The sequence below is a fragment of the Heterocephalus glaber genome, unplaced genomic scaffold (assembly GCF_053883595.1).
Source record: "Heterocephalus glaber isolate CG9 unplaced genomic scaffold, H.glaber_assembly_v1.0 deba00001472, whole genome shotgun sequence".
Taxonomy (NCBI): Eukaryota; Metazoa; Chordata; class Mammalia; order Rodentia; family Bathyergidae; genus Heterocephalus; species Heterocephalus glaber.
The window spans coordinates 45534711-45551561 of record NW_028258315.1 but is presented as its reverse complement, the minus strand read 5'-3'; the positions used below and the strand labels follow the sequence as shown (position 1 = coordinate 45551561).

General features: G+C 47.2%; 1 protein-coding gene across 11 annotated transcripts in view; it reads left to right on the top strand.

The window, feature by feature from the left end:
* Lrig1 (leucine rich repeats and immunoglobulin like domains 1) overlaps positions 1 to 16851 on the top strand; it is a 128218-nt gene that overhangs the window by 100013 nt on the left and 11354 nt on the right. For all 11 annotated transcript variants that reach the window (XM_004854172.4, XM_087181326.1, XM_087181322.1 and 8 more), the window contains 6 exons: positions 1799 to 1942; positions 3255 to 3398; positions 5584 to 5664; positions 10316 to 10387; positions 11197 to 11268; positions 14917 to 15080. In XM_004854172.4, coding sequence (XP_004854229.1) covers positions 1799 to 1942; positions 3255 to 3398; positions 5584 to 5664; positions 10316 to 10387; positions 11197 to 11268; positions 14917 to 15080 — 677 coding nt within the window. The remainder of the gene's footprint in view (positions 1 to 1798; positions 1943 to 3254; positions 3399 to 5583; positions 5665 to 10315; positions 10388 to 11196; positions 11269 to 14916; positions 15081 to 16851) is intronic.

Sequence of the window (16851 nt, the reverse complement as noted above, 5' to 3'; positions counted from 1 at the left end):
ACTGTCTTTACTTTTCAACTTGAGATTTTATGCTTTTATAAAGTTAGTGGTTCAGTTCACCACTGTTCCTGCTACCTTCCAGTCTATCTCTCAGCTTTTACATTCTCTAATGGTTATCTTGGTAACTAAAACCAAAATCAGAATCCTAGGGCTTGCCTACTAGCATGTTGGGCTTCCCTCTTCTCCGAACACCACCCACTGACACCCCCGCCTCCCAGGGCACAGTCTCTCTGCAGCGGGTCAGGAGCCTACAGCTCGGCTTTTTGATGTCCTCACTTTCTACGTTAAGTTGGCTAGATCTTGGTACCTCCTGAAAACACTTCTCCTTCCTGAGAGGTATCTTTTAGAATTTGAAATCCAGTTGATCATGTGCTAGGTGGGCAGAGATTAAGAGAATTCTCAGAGGAAAACAGTGTGAAGTTTTATGTTGAACAAATTAGTACAAAGTGAGAGTGGTGACTGGCCTTAGACGTTGTCTATAAAGTAAGTTCTTCCTTTTTGAGTGTGATAGAAAGATGACAAAAAGTAAACCTTGGTTGTTCAGAACTCTTGTAATATTGAACATGGAGCAAAATTTGAATTAGTGACTTTTATTAAGGACATCAGTTTTCCAGGATGCAGTGATCATGGGCAAGAATGTGCTGTGTTGAGGAAGGAGGTAATAGCATGTGAACACACCTGGACCTGTGATAGGTCCCATCCCCATAAACACATTGAAATTTGAAAAGATTGTGAATTGAAAATGTGTTTGATACACCTAGTCTGTGGAACATCCTAGCTGAGCAACAAGTACTGGTGGTTTCCTCTCCTGATCATGGGGCTGACTGTGGGAGCTGTGACTCTCTTCCATTGCCCAGTGCTGCAAGAGAGTATCATGTTGCATAGTGCTAGCCCAGGAAGTAGGCCACATTCAAAATTCCAAGTATGGTTTCTATTGCATGTGTATTGCTTTCACCCATCATGAAGTGGAAAAGTCGTAAGTTGAGCCATCCTAAGTCAGAGTCTGTCTGTATTTACTTACAGTTGTTGAGAGCCATGTCCACAGCAGTGTGCCAACATCCTGATGTGTATTTTCTTATTTTTTTTCTCCTATGGCCCTATTACATTGATGCTCTTGGATATCTCCATTTTGTAGATGTTCAGGCTCATTAAGCCAACAAAGTGGGAAAATTAGGATTTATTCCCACCAGAATTGTGGAAAGAATTACGTTTCTGAACCAAGGTACCACTGTAAATCCAAGTTGTCTGACCTTGGAGCTAAAGCTGGGTTTCCTGAGTGATCCAGAGCCCCAATTTTTGTTAGCCACATAGGTTTAAATCACTTCTGGCCTTTTCATTCCTTGCTAAGCTGGGGAATATTAGACAGGTTATGTGGCTTCTCTTTTTTTTAAAATTTCATTTATTTATTTTTTATGTGGCTTCTCTTAACTTCATTTTCTTTATGATTAAGGTGGGCTGCTTCCTTTTCTTTCTTCTTTCTCTCCTTTCATGGCTTTGTCCCTAATGAGAACTGCTCTGCCCATTTGTTGCTTGGTTCACTTAATACTTTGCTAAAATGTCACTTCTAGCGAGCTTCCCCTTGTCCCCTCAACTTCTGGAGGCTGCCCTGGCATTTCTGACTGCTTTGATTTATCTTCTCCCACCCCTGTGTGTGCACACACATGGATGTCACACTTCTCTCCTGTTCTGTTCTGTCCTTGGCGCTGACCAGTGTCTGATAGAGTGACTTTCTGTTTTCTGTCCATTGGATGAATGAATGACAACCCCCTCTTCATCTTGCATGTGACTTTCATTGCAGGCATCTGGAGTACAATAGTCTGGTGGAGGTAAACAGCGGCTCACTATATGGCCTCACAGCCTTGCACCAGCTACACCTCAGCAACAATGCCATCTCTCGCATTCACCGTGATGGCTGGAGCTTCTGTCAGAAGCTGCACGAGCTGTGAGTGTCCTCTGTTTTGGTTTGTGACTGTTTGGGTCTAGTGCCTGGAGGCCAGTCCTCCAGAGTGCAGAAAGCAGTGGGCTTGGCCCCTACTCAGAATGGTGGACTTTTTGGGGGTGGGGGATGGAGTGAGGCAGCTCCTGTGGTCCTGTACTAGAGGGAAGACGGATGACCAGAGCAGCTAGGCCCAGGATGGGACTGTCAGGGCTTTGAGCTTTAAGTCCCCTTGCTTTCCTCCCTGTCTCCTTCTGCTTTGGAACTAGCAGGGACTTCAGGAGTAGTATCTCAGTCCCTGCAGGGAGCCTCTGTCCTCAAGCCTTTCTTGGGTTTGGCTGGGAGACTGTGTGAAGTTGACTTCCGTGCCTTTTAGAGAGGGGCTGAAGGCCTTCAAAGTGCCTTGACCAGTTCTGGAAGTTGGTCCCATAGCCAGATAACTTCAGAGCCTGATTGAAGATTGCTTTCCCACTTCTCCTTTAAGCTAAATTCTTAAATTGCAGGTGAGAATGTGATTTTGATCTGCTGCCAGGTTTTTGTGAAAGATACCATGACTTATTTCTCTAGGAGGGAAAGAATGTTGCTCCCTGCCACCTTAAAAAAACCAGCAACCTTTTCTGTTGCTTTTTTTTTCTTTCTACCTTAGCCCAAATTTCCCATTTCAGCCACAGATAATCATTAATATGCCAAGTTACCAACCCAGGGCTATGTCAGAGTTGCAGGAGTTCAGAGAGGAAGGTTTGTTGACCTGAGGGGCATGTTCCATGTCTTCCTTACAGTGGAAGTGAGAGGAGCCCCAGTGCCTTGGATACCATTCAGATAAGGGAGAGGCCCTGGTGTCAGGTCCCCCAGGGTGGAGGGGGTCACTTGGTGTGGGGTCCTGTGCCGTGGCTCATGGTGCCCTCTGCTGGCCGATGCAGAGAGTGTAGCTGGGGTTGCTTTGCTGTGTATTGGAATACCCTGGAATCAGGTCCTTTGTGTTAGCCATCTGCCAAGGGAGGTCTTTCATAGCCCAAATCAGGACCAGCTATGGCCACAGCCTGAAGGGTTGGAGTCTTGAGGGTTCTTGTATCGTATGACCTCATGTGAACTCACAGTTTAGCAAATAGTGGCTTCCATTTTAGTTGTCAGTTGATGTAGATGTTGGGCCCCTGTGGGAATCAAGCTACATGGCCACTTTTACCTTTGGAATTCCTGTGTATACATGTGTGTGTCCTCTTCCCATTGAGACCTGGCCAGTTGTAGCCCTGTTGTTTAAGAGAGGGGAGTGCAAACCCTGGGGCCAGTAGTAGCATTTGCCCTGCTCCTCCTTCCTCAGGATTCTGTCCTTCAACAACCTCACACGTCTGGATGAAGAGAGCCTGGCCGAGCTGAGCATCCTGAGCATCCTGCGGCTTAGCCACAATGCCATCAGCCACATCGCCGAAGGCGCCTTCAAGGGACTCAGAAACCTGCGTGTCCTGTATGGCTCTCGCTGTTGGGGTGACAGAATGAAGGGGCCCTGGGTGGGAAAGCAGAATGGAGCAAAGCAGTGGCTTTGTTGAATTCCATTCTCATGGGTTCAAATCAGAATCTGACCCACAGCTGACTTGTTATGTGTGCCCAATCTCAATTTAAAAACAATTTTTTTTTTCTGGTAATGGGAACTAAATTCAGGGCTTTCTCACTGAGCTACATGTCTAGCCCTTTTTTATTTTCATTCATTCCTTGCACTACTGAGGATTGAACCCATGGTCTTCACGCTGAGGTACAACTTTAGCCCTTTTTAATTTTTTGAAACAGGGTCTAAGTTGCTGAGTTGCCCAGGTTGGGCTCAATCTGGCAACAGGACCCTCCTGCTTCAGCCTCGCACTGTTAGCATCATAGGTGTGCACCACCATGCCCAGCTCAAACTTCTGTATAATCAACTGAACAAGAACTGGTTGAGCAGAAAACACTCTCATTTTCCCAGGACAGTGCCTGTAGAGGGGTGATGGCTCTCTAAAGTGTAATTAGCAGGCAGTAGTTCTCAGATTGTATTTGGTAGGATGCTGGGGTCTTGTTGGGAAACCATTAATGCAGGGCTCCTGTGGGTGTCTCCAGGACAGCAGCCATAATGCCAGTCCTTGTCTTGAGCTTCTGGTTGTGACCTGACTTCTATTTTGAAGTCCTGTGTATTTTTTCTCCAAGCCAGTGGAATACTACAGTTCATCTGTACCATTTCTTCAGTGAGCTTAGTGTCCAGGATGCTTCATTTCCAAGAGGAGTGGAAACAAAATCCTTATCCCTCATCAGGCAGTTATTTTAAAAGGCAAAGGTAATAGTACCTTGTCCCTGTAAGTCTCTAATTAGATGGAAGTTGCTATCGGATGTGCTTTTCTGGGACTTTTCGATTGTCAGCTTCAGGCAATTTCCAAGCAGCTCTTAGCATAAAGCTGTCCCAGAGGGGCATGTAGTTTTCTTTAGACAGTGGTAGTAGGTGCTGAGGCCTTCCTGAGCATGGCCCTCTGCAGAGAGAGGCCTGCGCAGTCAGATGGAGGGACTGCACCTGGTAGAATAGGCTTCAGTGTGGAGTCATTGCAGGGAGGGTGAAAGTCTGACACTAAACCATTGAGCTGAGGTCAGCCCTCTAGCCCTTGCATGGCCTAAATAACACTGGTGGGAGGGGTCAAGTAGAGCAGGCTTAAGAGAAGCCAGGGCCCGGAGCACAGGGACAGGTTGTTAAGGCAGAAGATAACAGGAGAAGTCCCTTCCAGCGGCACACTTGCTCTTTGAGCTTCCTGCTGTGAAGTATAAGTCACAGCAAGTCTCTTACCCTTCAGTCAGAGCTCCCTCCCTGTGGTACCATCCCCTCTGAGCCAAGAGCAGGGTCCTTTTCTCTTCTCTGCCTGTGTCTGAGTAAGCTCAGAAGAGGGATATGCAGGAGCCAAGTGCCTTATGGGAAGTTGGAACCAGCAGAACATGGGCCTGGTGTCCAGGTGTGATTCTCAACTCTGACTGCCCTTGTTGCTGAGGAGGAGGCTGACTAATTGGCCTTGGGACTTGCATTGTTGGAGGAGCTGGCCTGAGGTATTGGCTTCCTCTCTCCCATCTGGCGAGTGGGTCACAGGGCTGAGTCAGCACCCAGATGTCCTCTTTGGCTCACAGTCCAGCACTGTGCAGAGCATGTGAGAAGATGGGCTCTGGCTTCAGACCACTGGCCAGCGTGGAGAGGCCCAGCCCAGGGCCTCTTTCTTTTCTGCCCCTTTCCTCCATATGCCTTTTGAAGATTCATAGCCAAGTGCAGAAAAGAAAGGTACTCTGATTGAGGTGAGAGGAGACAGAAAACTGAAGGAACCCTTTGGGTTGCTTCTCCATGCCAGGGCCAGATCTAGTTCCAGAGGGGCAGAAGACAGACTGGCCTCCCTGATGTTCTCTGTGCTGTTTTTCTTCCCCAGGGCCTGGGGTGAGCTTAGTGTTTGAGGTGTGAGTCAACTTTGTTGGAAGGGTAAGAAAGCCAGGCCACACTGAAGAGTATGTAAAGCAGGGCTTCCTCCTAGGGCCACACTTATGACTACATGTGATGCTGGGCTTCTAGGGGACACATCCATATTGGAGCCTGGATATGAGGTGGTCTCTTCTTCATGCTTAAGAGTGGATGCTGAGCTCACGGATTGTCTTCTCTCTAGGGATCTGGACCACAATGAGATTTCAGGCACAATAGAGGATACTAGTGGTGCCTTTGCCGGGCTCGACAACCTCAGCAAGCTGTGAGTATTTTCCAGCATGCCATTCTGGTATGGGTGGCTACCTTGGCAGCTCCCCTGTGCCTGTCTGTCCTGGACCCTCAGTAGAGAGCAATGCTGCTGAGATCTGCTGCTGTGGGGGGAAGAGACTGAGGACAAATGTGGGAGACCCCAGCCTCTGTCACACCAGGGGTTTCCTCACCACCCCAGCGGGCAGTGGGTTTTTGGGGCCAACACACATAGTGTTTGGTGGCCTGGGAATTTTCTCTCAGGCCCACTTCACAGCTCATGTGAAAACAAGTTAGTTTTTATTTTCCTTTGCACAAACTAGAGTTTTTGCATCTTACTCAGTTTCTAGAAATTTTATAAAATGTCTTGAGTACTTGATAGTTTTGAGGCTCCTATCAGTATTTTCTTGTTGTTGTTGTTGTTAATTGTAATCTCATATAGCAAGTGTCATCACCAAGGGCAATGGTAGTAACTACTCTGAATTCCATGTTTGGGGTCTATTTTCTTTCCCTCGTTGCCTGCAGTCTGCCAGTTATTCTGTGTGTGCTTGCATATGTGTCCAAAGGAAATATCTGATGATCTGGTGAGGGCAGGCTCGATTATGCAACTTTTATTAGAGTTAAGAAAACAGAAGTAAGGAAATTTGGCTCAAGACTCTATAGCTGGTTGGTACAGGGTCCAGATTTGCTCACCTGACTCCAAAGCCAGTGTTCTTGCTCTGTGGTGCTCCCAGTTTCCTTGTGCATCTCACCAGCACCTTAACATGTAGGCATAGGGATCAGGGTGACAAGACAGGCATGGGACAATCCACGGCTGGGAATATAGTTCAGTGGCAGAACGCTTTCCTAGAAGGTACAAGGCCCTGGGTTCAATCCTTAGCACTTACAAAAAACAAAAACAAAATCACAACAGATTGGGACAATCAGATGACTGCTGTTGGTATGTGACAGCCATTTTATGGTGCTATTCTGTTGTGATAGTGTGTGAAAGTTCGGATGTTAAAAAGAAATGAGGAAAATAAATGGTTTCCACATGATCCTGGTGTGCAGCTCCATTTCAACCCACTGCTGGGGGGCGGGTAGTGCAGGAGTCAAGTAAATGTTTAGGAAGGGAACCAGCTTTGCTCCCTTTCCCCATCCTGTCTCTTGGATACATTGCCAGGAGGCTCTGTGGCCACCACACTGTGTTGCACTATGCAAGTGGCTGGGACCTTGCTTGTGGGAGCCTAGGAAGCGGTATGGTAGCACAAAGCAGGGCTGTCCTCCACAGTGCTGTGCAGATGGCAGTTGGTGCTCTGAGTCTCTCTGATCTGGCCTGGGTTGGCCTTTGGAGAGCGTGAGAGGCCTATATTCTGGATCTACTCAAAGACTTGGGGTCCTTCCTGCCATGCAGATGTTTCCAAAAAGCAGGGAGAGGTGGGCAGCAGAACCATGAGAGGCCTCCTTCTGTGATTCCTGGGGGTTGTTGCCCTGCCCTTCCTCTTTCTAGCTGCTGAACTCAACCAGTTTGTGGTCCTAGACTTAACTCTGTTCCTTTCTTCCGTGTTTGTGCCACCCAAGGGCACAGTCAGCATGAGGAGGAAAATGGGCATGGGGGGGGGCGTGCTTCTGGGCCTCAGATGAGAGGCAGTTAATTAGAACCCTTATGGGACACTGGAGGCAGGTGCCTGCTCCCTTGTATTCCTTTCGTGGGATGGGCATGGGGTTCCATGCAGCATCTGTGAAGCAAGTGTGTGGACCTGAACTGTGGGGCAAAGCCTCTGGATTCCTGCCTGGAGAGCTGCTGCCAAAGCCAGTGGGCAGAGTGGGGGCTGCAGAGTGGATTCATGGTAGGGGAGGGGGTTGTACATGTCATGGCTTCTCCCAAGGGCAGTGAGAACAAGGACCACCATAGTGCTGCCTCTGCACAGTTGCTTTTGCACTCAGCCTTAAGGATCCCTGGATGGGCTGGCCCAGAGGTATGTAAAAGGGTTTAAGAGGTGACTTCCTTGCTTCCTTTCTGCTCCGAGTCAAGCCAGCTGTCCCTTCGTGGGGAGCCCTGGCTGTGGGACAGACAGCAGTTGTTTATTAGAACCATCACAGCCTACTAGCCTAAGCACTACCTCCAAGACTCCAGATGTTTCCAGGGAGAAGGTAAGGGCCTCTTTTAATCCACCAACAAGATGATTGGCCTCAAGTAATTGGGAATTTGAGTTTGTTTTATTGCTATTGTCACCATTAGAAATAACAGCCTGCTCTCATTGTAAAAGAGGTCAGTGTGACTAATCTTTAATGGATGAAATAAAGCCCAGCTTTTTCGTGGATCTAGTTTATAAGAGATTTCACTGCATAGCTCCGTTCATTTTTACTAGGACCTGGAGCACGCAGTGCCACAGCCTGGAGGGATCTGAGTAAGTGTGGAAGTTGGCAGCGCCCTCAGACGCATCGCCCTCAGACACATCTGGGCTTCACTGCCCCATGAGCTGTTATTTGCTGCTAGTTCTGTGGTTAAAGAGCCTAAGTTAGTAAGGCCACTGAGTTTTCTGTGCTCTTGGTTTATTTATTTTAAAATAAAAGTTTCATATTGTGAGGCTGTGCAGATGCTTTCAGGATGCGATTGTTTTCACATCCATGTAGCTTGCCTCTGAGAGAAAGTCAAGGCACAGAGTCCTTTGGCCTGTTTGCCCTTCACCATCCAGAGGAGGCAGGAAACAGAGCTGGCTTTGTCCACAGGCAGAACAGAGTGATTTCTGGTGGCTGGTGGATGGGAGGCCTCTAGGAAGCAAAGCAGTTTCTGGTGAAATGAGTCAGGAAACCCCAGTGGTAAGACTGCCCAGGAGTTGACCCATAGGCCAGTGGTGCCCTGGAAGCGAGTGGAGCAGGCACCCTTGTACCTGCTCTGGACATGACTGCTTCTGGCCTGGGTCCTTCCCTACATGCCCTGTTTGCAGTTAGGGCCAAGCTCAGCTGGACGAGGCTCAGGGTGTCCTGACATTTTCGATTTCTGGAGTTCACTTTTCCTTTGTTTTTCTTTCAGGGAGGAGCTTTCTCTTTTGGGTCCCAGTCTTAAGCAAGGTGAAGGTAGAGCTGGCCTACAGTCCAGATCTTTCCCTGATTCTTGGGGGGGATTCTAGATCAAGAATTCCCTCTCCCAGGAAGGGACTGAGCCAGATGGCCTTTCTCTAGAGGTTTTTTTCTTTGCTCACCTGTGCCCTGTTACCTGGAAGATTCTATCCCAGACCTGTTGATTCTGAGAATTCCCAGGAATTTAGCTCTCTTAGCAAGCCCTTTAGAGAAACCTGAGGACATTAAAGTTAAAAGAATCCATGTAACTTATTGCTCACTGGCAGACGGATTCCTGTGCCAGGAGGATTGGAGAAATGCCTTTGGATTTTCACTAGAGACCTTAATTGTATTGTGCTGACCACAGGGAGAGACCTGATGCTTTGCATTCCCTCTGTCTAGCACACTCTAGAGTAGTGGTTGTGAACCTCTGGCATGTGTGCTGTTATCCCTGAACGCTCTAAAAGGTTCACCACCACTGCTCTGGAGGCTCCCCTGTGTGGGACCTGTGGAACCCACAGCTTCACTTTTTCCCCTCTGTAACTTGCCTGTCCCACAAAGGGCTTGGCCATTTCACTGCTTTTACTGGGGGTGGGACATCCATAGAAAATGGGGTACCATGTTTTTATAATTTCATTATTTTCTTTTCCGTCTACACATTTTACCTTCAACTGAAATCTTATTCTGGAACTAAAACACACCTATTATAATTCCACATTTGAAGTTAGGTTTGTTACATGTTAGCCAAAGGTCTCAACTGAATAGAGTGGAAGCAGCACTCTGTTCTCCACATGTACTTTAGAGTCTGAGGCAGACTCTAGAGTCAATGAGAAAACTCTTAACAGCTACTGTTATGGCTGGTCTTGGAATTACCTGGAAGCAGGGGGTTCTTCTCATGGGTCAGCAGCCCAAGGGTACAGACGTTAGATAACCTGAAAAGTTGATGGTTGAGGACCTGACTGCCTGGGATTTAATGAACCTTGTATATAATCTGGGACCTCACTCAAGAAGCCACAGGACTAGGCATCTCCTGCAGGCCCCGAGGGCAAGGACACAGCTCACTGTAGGTGCACCCTAGCTGCTTGGGTGCATGTCTGGTGCAAAGAGCTATGGAGCCATCTCCATGGACACCCATTTTCCTGTCTTCTTCTTGTCTGTTTGGGGAACCGCCATCCCCAGAATGTAGTTACTAGGAGTGGATGGCAGTTTTTAGTGGGTGCCACAGTTTTTATTGCCTTCTCTGACTCTGCTTCCTCTTAATTTAAACAGTAACCAGTCCCATGTCTGTTGTGAGGCTGTAGCTCAGGCTCACCCCCACCCCCTTTGGGTGGTCTGTGGAGAGAGACAACCCAGGCTGGACGAGGTGACTTCCACTTGACACTGCATGGGCCTTTCTAGGCCAGGCGGGCTATGCAATTCCAGCCTGTCATCACTGTGAAATTCTAGTAAAGATAAAGTGTTTCCTTTCAAAAAGGGGCAGGCCTATAATCTCAGCACAGGTCAGCTTCCCCTCTGCCTGACAGGCTGACCAGGTAGCACTTCCCTAATTGTGCATTCTCTTTCCTCAACCCTCCCCTGTCTCTCTGACCCCGTCTTTTCTGTTCCTGGATGTTTGGAAACTGGAGGACTCTGTTTGGAAACAAGATCAAGTCTGTGGCTAAGAGAGCATTCTCGGGGCTGGAAGGCCTGGAGCACCTGTGAGTACCTTGCCAGACCTAGTCTGCCAGAGGCGGTGGCTGGGGAAATTTGCTAGCTATTTAATTGCATCTTTGTAAATCAAGAAACCGGCTATTTGCAAGCACCAGCTGCTTCCTTCTCATTATAAGTCAGTTTCAACTTTGCCCTTTATTTTGCCTGTACCAGAACAGTCACTGAACACATGGCTGGTTGCTGTGCTCCTAATTAATGCGATGGGTATTTGGATAAGTACTTTCCTTTCTTCTGCTGTGCACTCCTGCACCCTGCTCCTTCATGGGCACTTTGTCTCATTGCCACTTCCACCCGGGTGCTTTATCTCAGCCCAGTCAGTACCTCTGCTAAAGCAGCTCACCCATACTGAGCACATGTTGGGCCTGACTGCAGTCTTTTCTCCTGGAATGGCTGCCTCTGAGACCCTGGGAGGAAGAGGACAGCCAGCCCAGACCATTCCTGTTGCTTCTGCAGTGGATGCCTCTGGTGTGTGGTTTCAGGTTATTTCCTCTTTGTATGAAATTCAACCTTAATTTTGCTGGGGGAGATTTTGCCTGTTGATTGAGCATCCTCCACCTAGTACCAATGGTGCCCTTAAGGCTGGCTTGACCCCTGAGTCACTCCATGGGCTCTGTCAACACATGTAAAGTGAGAGTCATCTCTAGTGGAATTATTGCATGGAGTCTGGCTAGTATCTGTGGGTCATCTGTGAAACCAGGGTGGTCCCAGAAAATCCCTGAGTGTCCTGGCTCAAGCATGTGGCTTCCTTGAAGAGTGTCCAGGGTTTCTTTGCACAAGTCATTGTGTTCTATTTCAGAAACCTGGGAGAGAATGCCATTAGGTCTATCCAGTTGGATGCCTTTGTAAAGATGAAGAATCTTAAAGAGCTGTAAGTACCTAGGAGTTCATGGCCATCATTGACGTGAGTAGTGTTTTAGAATAAGAAATGCCCGTAATTGCATTATGCTCACTTTATGTAATAGCTGTGATTGTTTACAGGTGGATGGAAGCTAACTTTTTCTTTAAAAAATGTCCTGTGGCACTTACTCTTGGGCAGCAAACTTTTACTTAAAGAGTGACAGTACTTTGGATTTTGTGGGACTTAGGTGTGTGTCATGATTGCTCAGCTGTGTTGTTACAGCAGAAAGCAGCTATAAATAATGCATGAATAAATGGGTATGGCTGTGAGCTGGTGAAATTTGCATTGACAAAACAGGCAGTAGGCCTGCAGGCTAGTTTGCTAGCCACTGTTCTGTATAATATGAAATAAACTCTCTTCTGTCAAGTGGCTAATCATCCCTTTCATTATGTCAGAGTCAAGTTTGCATCTCTTGGGTTTGCTTAAAATGAAGGAAATGTAGGAGGGGGCTGTGAGCCAGGCAGGGCCGTGGCTGGGATGCTGAGAGGTAGTGGGGCTGTCTTGCACTTCCACCATGGGCTCTCTCAGTTGACAAGAGTTAGAGAAGCTAGCCTAGGTACTCAGGTGGCAACTACCAAATTTCCTTTCTTTTTGCTATGTGTGACTAATTTTGCAGCCATTAATTTCTAGCCATACCATTGATTCCTTACAGGTGTGGCTCTGGGTGCTTAGAAGTGCTTGTAAGATGACAGATGCCCAAAGATGATCATTCTTGTGCCCTGCCTCATTCCATTTCTGAGGCCACTCCTGGTGGACCCTTGGGGCAGGGAAAGAAAGAGTGGGAAAACAGGTCGTGTCCATGATGAGAACCAAAGTGGATAAGTGACATTTTGGGGGGAGGCCTGTTCAAACACTTGCCTCAAGGTGATCAATTGTCAAAAAACTTAAAGCAGCCAGTTTCTTTCTTAAAAGGGTTAGGATCTTAGAACAGGAGTTCGTAGCATGCTCACTGGGGCCTTAGGGCTGTGCAGAATGCTCTCTTCTTCCAGCCTCAGCAGTTCCGCTTCTGCCCATCGGGTAAGATAGAAACAGTTCTCTAGCTCCCATTCCAGGGAAGGGAACTGGGTGATTCCAGACCATTTTAGAAGGCTGGATATAGGGATATATGATAATGCAAACTGAATGAAACATTTACTGTAAAAGATGGTGGGGGGGTGAGCTTTTTTCATACACTTCTTACTACTCCTCTGTCTTTGAAACTTGCAGATAATGTCAGATTAAAAGAGATGAGGACATTTGGAGAGGAGGGAAGGAAGGAGATTTTCCTTTCGGGGCTCTTATGAGTCCGTTTTCTAGTTAGGAAGAAAATGGACCCTTCTAGAAATTTGGATACCCTCTGCCCCCCACCAAAACAAAAAAAAACTGCTTCTGCCTGGTTCTGGAGGCTCAGCTAAATCTCCTGCCTGGGTTTCCATCAGTGGAGCATATACTCAGCTGTGCTGGCCTGGGCTCTGTGGGGAGAAATGGATTCATTCCACTTGGTCATTCTCTTACCCCATTGGATCAGGGCAGGTTGTCCTGTGCACTTAGTCATCCTCTAGGTAATTTTCCATAAGGGATAATTAGAAACACACTTTGAGTTGGAATCATGAAAATGCACAGTGTCAGTGCAAAGTATTGGGATGGCTGGAGGCAGAGGCCATGCAAGGCAGTGCCTGTTAGTATCTGAGAAGGTGGCTCCTGGTCTCCACTGGCCAGTCAGCCCCGGACTCTATCTTGCAGGGCAGGGATTCAGGAGGTCACTGTCTGTAACACTGCCTGGCTTCAGTTCCTCTCCTGTCTTTTTGGTCTCTGCTTCATTCCTTAAGAAAACCTTCCCTCCAGTCTTGCAGGGTCTGGTTTGTCCAGGGTGGAAAACCCTTTAAGCAGAACCCAGCAGGCACACTGAGTCACTGTGTGGGTTACAAGGCCCAGACCTTTCCATACACATCTGATTAAGGGTAGGGGTCAAGTTTGTTTTCCCTAGTGTGTTCCTGTGCTCATTCCCTATCCCCACATAAGCACCTGAAGTGTCACAGTGATGGCCCAGTTTCACCATGCTGTCCTGCTTGACCACATAGAAGTGTTGCAGTCCAAGTGCTTTGGATGGCAGGGAGTTTCATCTGTCTCTTTATCAGGCTGATGAGGTCCCCAGTGCCTGGCACAGCCAACCAGTCATCACCTAGAGCTCATTCCTGTGATGCAAGATGCTCACCTGCACATATGCAGAGAAAGACAGGCTGTTTTCTTATGATTAAAGGGACTACCCTTCTGCTACCTGCAGTGACTCTTCAGCAGGACAGCGCTCATGGTCTCTCAGCAGAACTTGACCTGCCCATCAAGTGAAATGCAGTCTTATAATATGGACCCCTATTCCTATTAAAAAAACTTTGTGATAAATTATTTCAATCTTTGGAAAAGAACTTTGCAAAATTATTTTAATAGGATGCACAGCTCATCTGGGAATGATAAGGAACAGGATAGAAGAGTAGATTTTACTTAATTTAGTCCACCTGGGGTTAAATTTCATTCTTTCTTGCTGTTTGCTAGTTTGACAGTTTCTCTGGTCATTAGGAGTCCAGAAAGTGAAATAGAAAACAGAAAGCCAGTACCTAGACTTGTTTTGTTGGTGTCTAAGGATAGTGGTGGCTGGAGAAGGAAGCTGATGTTGGCTCCCATGATGAATTTGGAATTTCTAAGCCTTCTCATGCCTCCTCCTTTGGTCACCAGGTATAGAGACGATTTGTTTCGGGGATGCCCATGTGCTTTTTTTCTGTCTTTTCTCTTGTCATGGGGCAGCCATTGCTCTTTAGCTTGAGCCTTGAGGTTTTCCAGGATCAGAGCGGCTAGACCCTCTGGGTGACTTATCATCTAGTGACTCGTCAGGAAGGAATGTCCACTCAGATGGCCATTCTGATTTCTGTTTGAAAAGCTTATCCTCAGTTGCTGAGAAATGAAAAAGAAAATATTCTGTTTTGATTGGAGTCTCAGAAAACCAAAGTTGAGCATTCTCATGCCCCCTGGGAGTGACAATTAACTAACAAGCACTATTTAGGGAACAGAGCCAAATTCTGCTGGCCTCCTTAATAATGCTGGTGTAGAGATAAACAAACGAGGGTGGCATGTTGGTGAGGTTTACATTTGGAAGAAGCCATGCACCACTGAGAAGTCAAAAAATAACAGCCACATAGGAAAAGAAGACTCTTAGGACTTGTTGCAGAATTTAGATCAAAGTCTCAGATTGAGTTTGAAAGTCCAAATAGCTGGTCAGAAAAGTGTAAACACCAGAAAGGGCAAAGCGCCTCCTGCCACTGTTCAGTGTATCCAAAGTCAGGAATGGTTGGAAGGTATCCCCAGGGTCACACAGGAGAGTGTCTGAGGACAAGAGTCAGGCTGCAGAGTATTGTGACTCTGGGTGCACATCTGCATCACTGGGAGTGTGTTAGAGGTGCAGAGATCTCCATGTAGATTATATGCATTGTTCTCAGTTACCGGAGAAGACCTACGAGGAAAAGTATATCCCTATGTAATACGGTGGTGCTGGCACCAGAAGCCAGTGGAAAGTAAATGATCATGCTGTATGTTAAGAAAGACCCTCCCTTGTGGTCACTCAGTAAACATCTATTTTTCTTCTTGCAGCCACATCAACAGTGAGAGCTTCCTGTGTGACTGCCAGCTGAAGTGGCTGCCCCCGTGGCTAGTGAGCAAGACACTGCAGGCCTTTGTGACAGCCACTTGTGCCCACCCAGAGTCACTGAAGGGCCAGAGCATTTTCTCAGTACCGCCAGAAGGTTTTGTATGTGGTAAGACCATCTTTGGCATTCTGTTTTCATAGAGGACAAAGCAGCCAGGAGGAACTCATTATTATGGGAGTAATTCTGGGATCCAAGTAAACCCTAGCCTGTGGTTACACATCAGCTGCTGGATGCAATTTATTTCCCACTGAAACCACACACAGTATTTACTGTACAGTGCCTCATTATGTGGTTCTTGGAGTACGCGCATTTAACCAGAGGGGAATACAGCTACAAATCGGAGCAGTCAGTTTCAGGAATATAGCTCTGGTATTTCAGAATGGTGCTGGTGCCTGGGTTTAGTTGTGAATTTACTCAGTGTATGAGGCTGGGGTTTTAATGTGTATTTCTTTCCAGTCCCAAGAATGAGAGGTTAAACACAGGAAGAGTAGGTCTCAGGAGAACATTTGCTGTCGTAAAAATAATTCCTCAATGTTGACTTGCACTCTTGCTGTTTCTCCAGACCACTGAAATCTGCACCGGTAGCTTGAAATTCTTTCTTCCTTCTGGTTGTTGGAATGTAGCTCTTGCAGTCTTTTTGACCAGGGGTGGTGAGGGCCCAAGTTTGCTTGCAAAGAATGCAGAGAAGGCTGAACAGCTGAAAACACACACAAAGGGTATCATAGACAAGAGTGACACAACCTCACAGCCAAGATGGGAGTCAAAGAGCAAGTTGTTCCTGGAGTTTGTTCTAAGCAGGAGTGAGGGCTTCCCAGACCGCTGGTCAGGTCTGTGCCCCTTTTGCTTTTCAGTCATCGCTGTTCCTCACTCCTCGCCAGGAGCCTACCTAGGGTATAGGGTCCCTTTGTGCCACTTCTCTGTCTTACTTTTTGGCTATAGCAATAGTCAGTGTACCTGTCGGGGGCAATAGATGAGTAAGTATTCCCTGTATAAACACACACCCCTCCACTTCTTCACAGGCACCACTTCTGAAAGAAGGCTTGCTATGCTGGTTCCTGTCCAGACCAGGGAGAAGTAAACATGAAGAACATGGTAGCAGCCCTGCATGTTGAGCTGTCCTTGCTTCTGTGTGGCCTCTGAGGCTATGCACAGCTCCCATTCTCTAGGCACAAAATGGCTGTACAGGCTGTGGTTCATCAATCCATTTTTTAAGTCTGTGACTATAGTTTTTTTCTTTTTTGGGGTACCAGAGATGGAACTCAGGACCTTGTGCAGCAGAACCACTGAGCTAAATCCCTGGCCCTTGTGACTATTGTTTCTGGAGCTCCCTGAAAATAAGCTTTCTGCCACTTCCTCCCTCTTTCCTGTCATAAGGCAATCTTCTCCTCTGGACAGCACCTAGCCTGTGGCCCTGGCATATTTTGGATAGCAACAGTTGTTTATTTTACATCTTTCAGACTCACCCCATGTTTCAGCTCAGACTTCCCCGCAAACAGCCATCCTGTGTTAATGGGAATCATGAAATGTTTGGCAGATGATCAGTTTCAAGCTCTGTGGGTGTTTCCTACTCTTTAAAAAAGGAAACGTTAGGTGCCTTCTGCACACTAAGATGGCTGGTGAAAGGTCAGGTAGGAACAGGTGCAGGTGAGGAGGGCCAAAAACCTGAACTTCCCTTCCATTGCTGGTATGAGTATAAAATGGCACAATCACTTTTGAAAGCAGCCTTAGCAGCTCCTCACTCAAACACAGAAATAGGAGTGATGATGTGACCCGTCAGTCCTTCTCCTAGGTATATCCAAGAGAAACAAAAATACATGTCCCACAGAAATGTCTACATGAATGTTCAAGCAGCATTACTCATAATAGCTGTAAAGTGGGA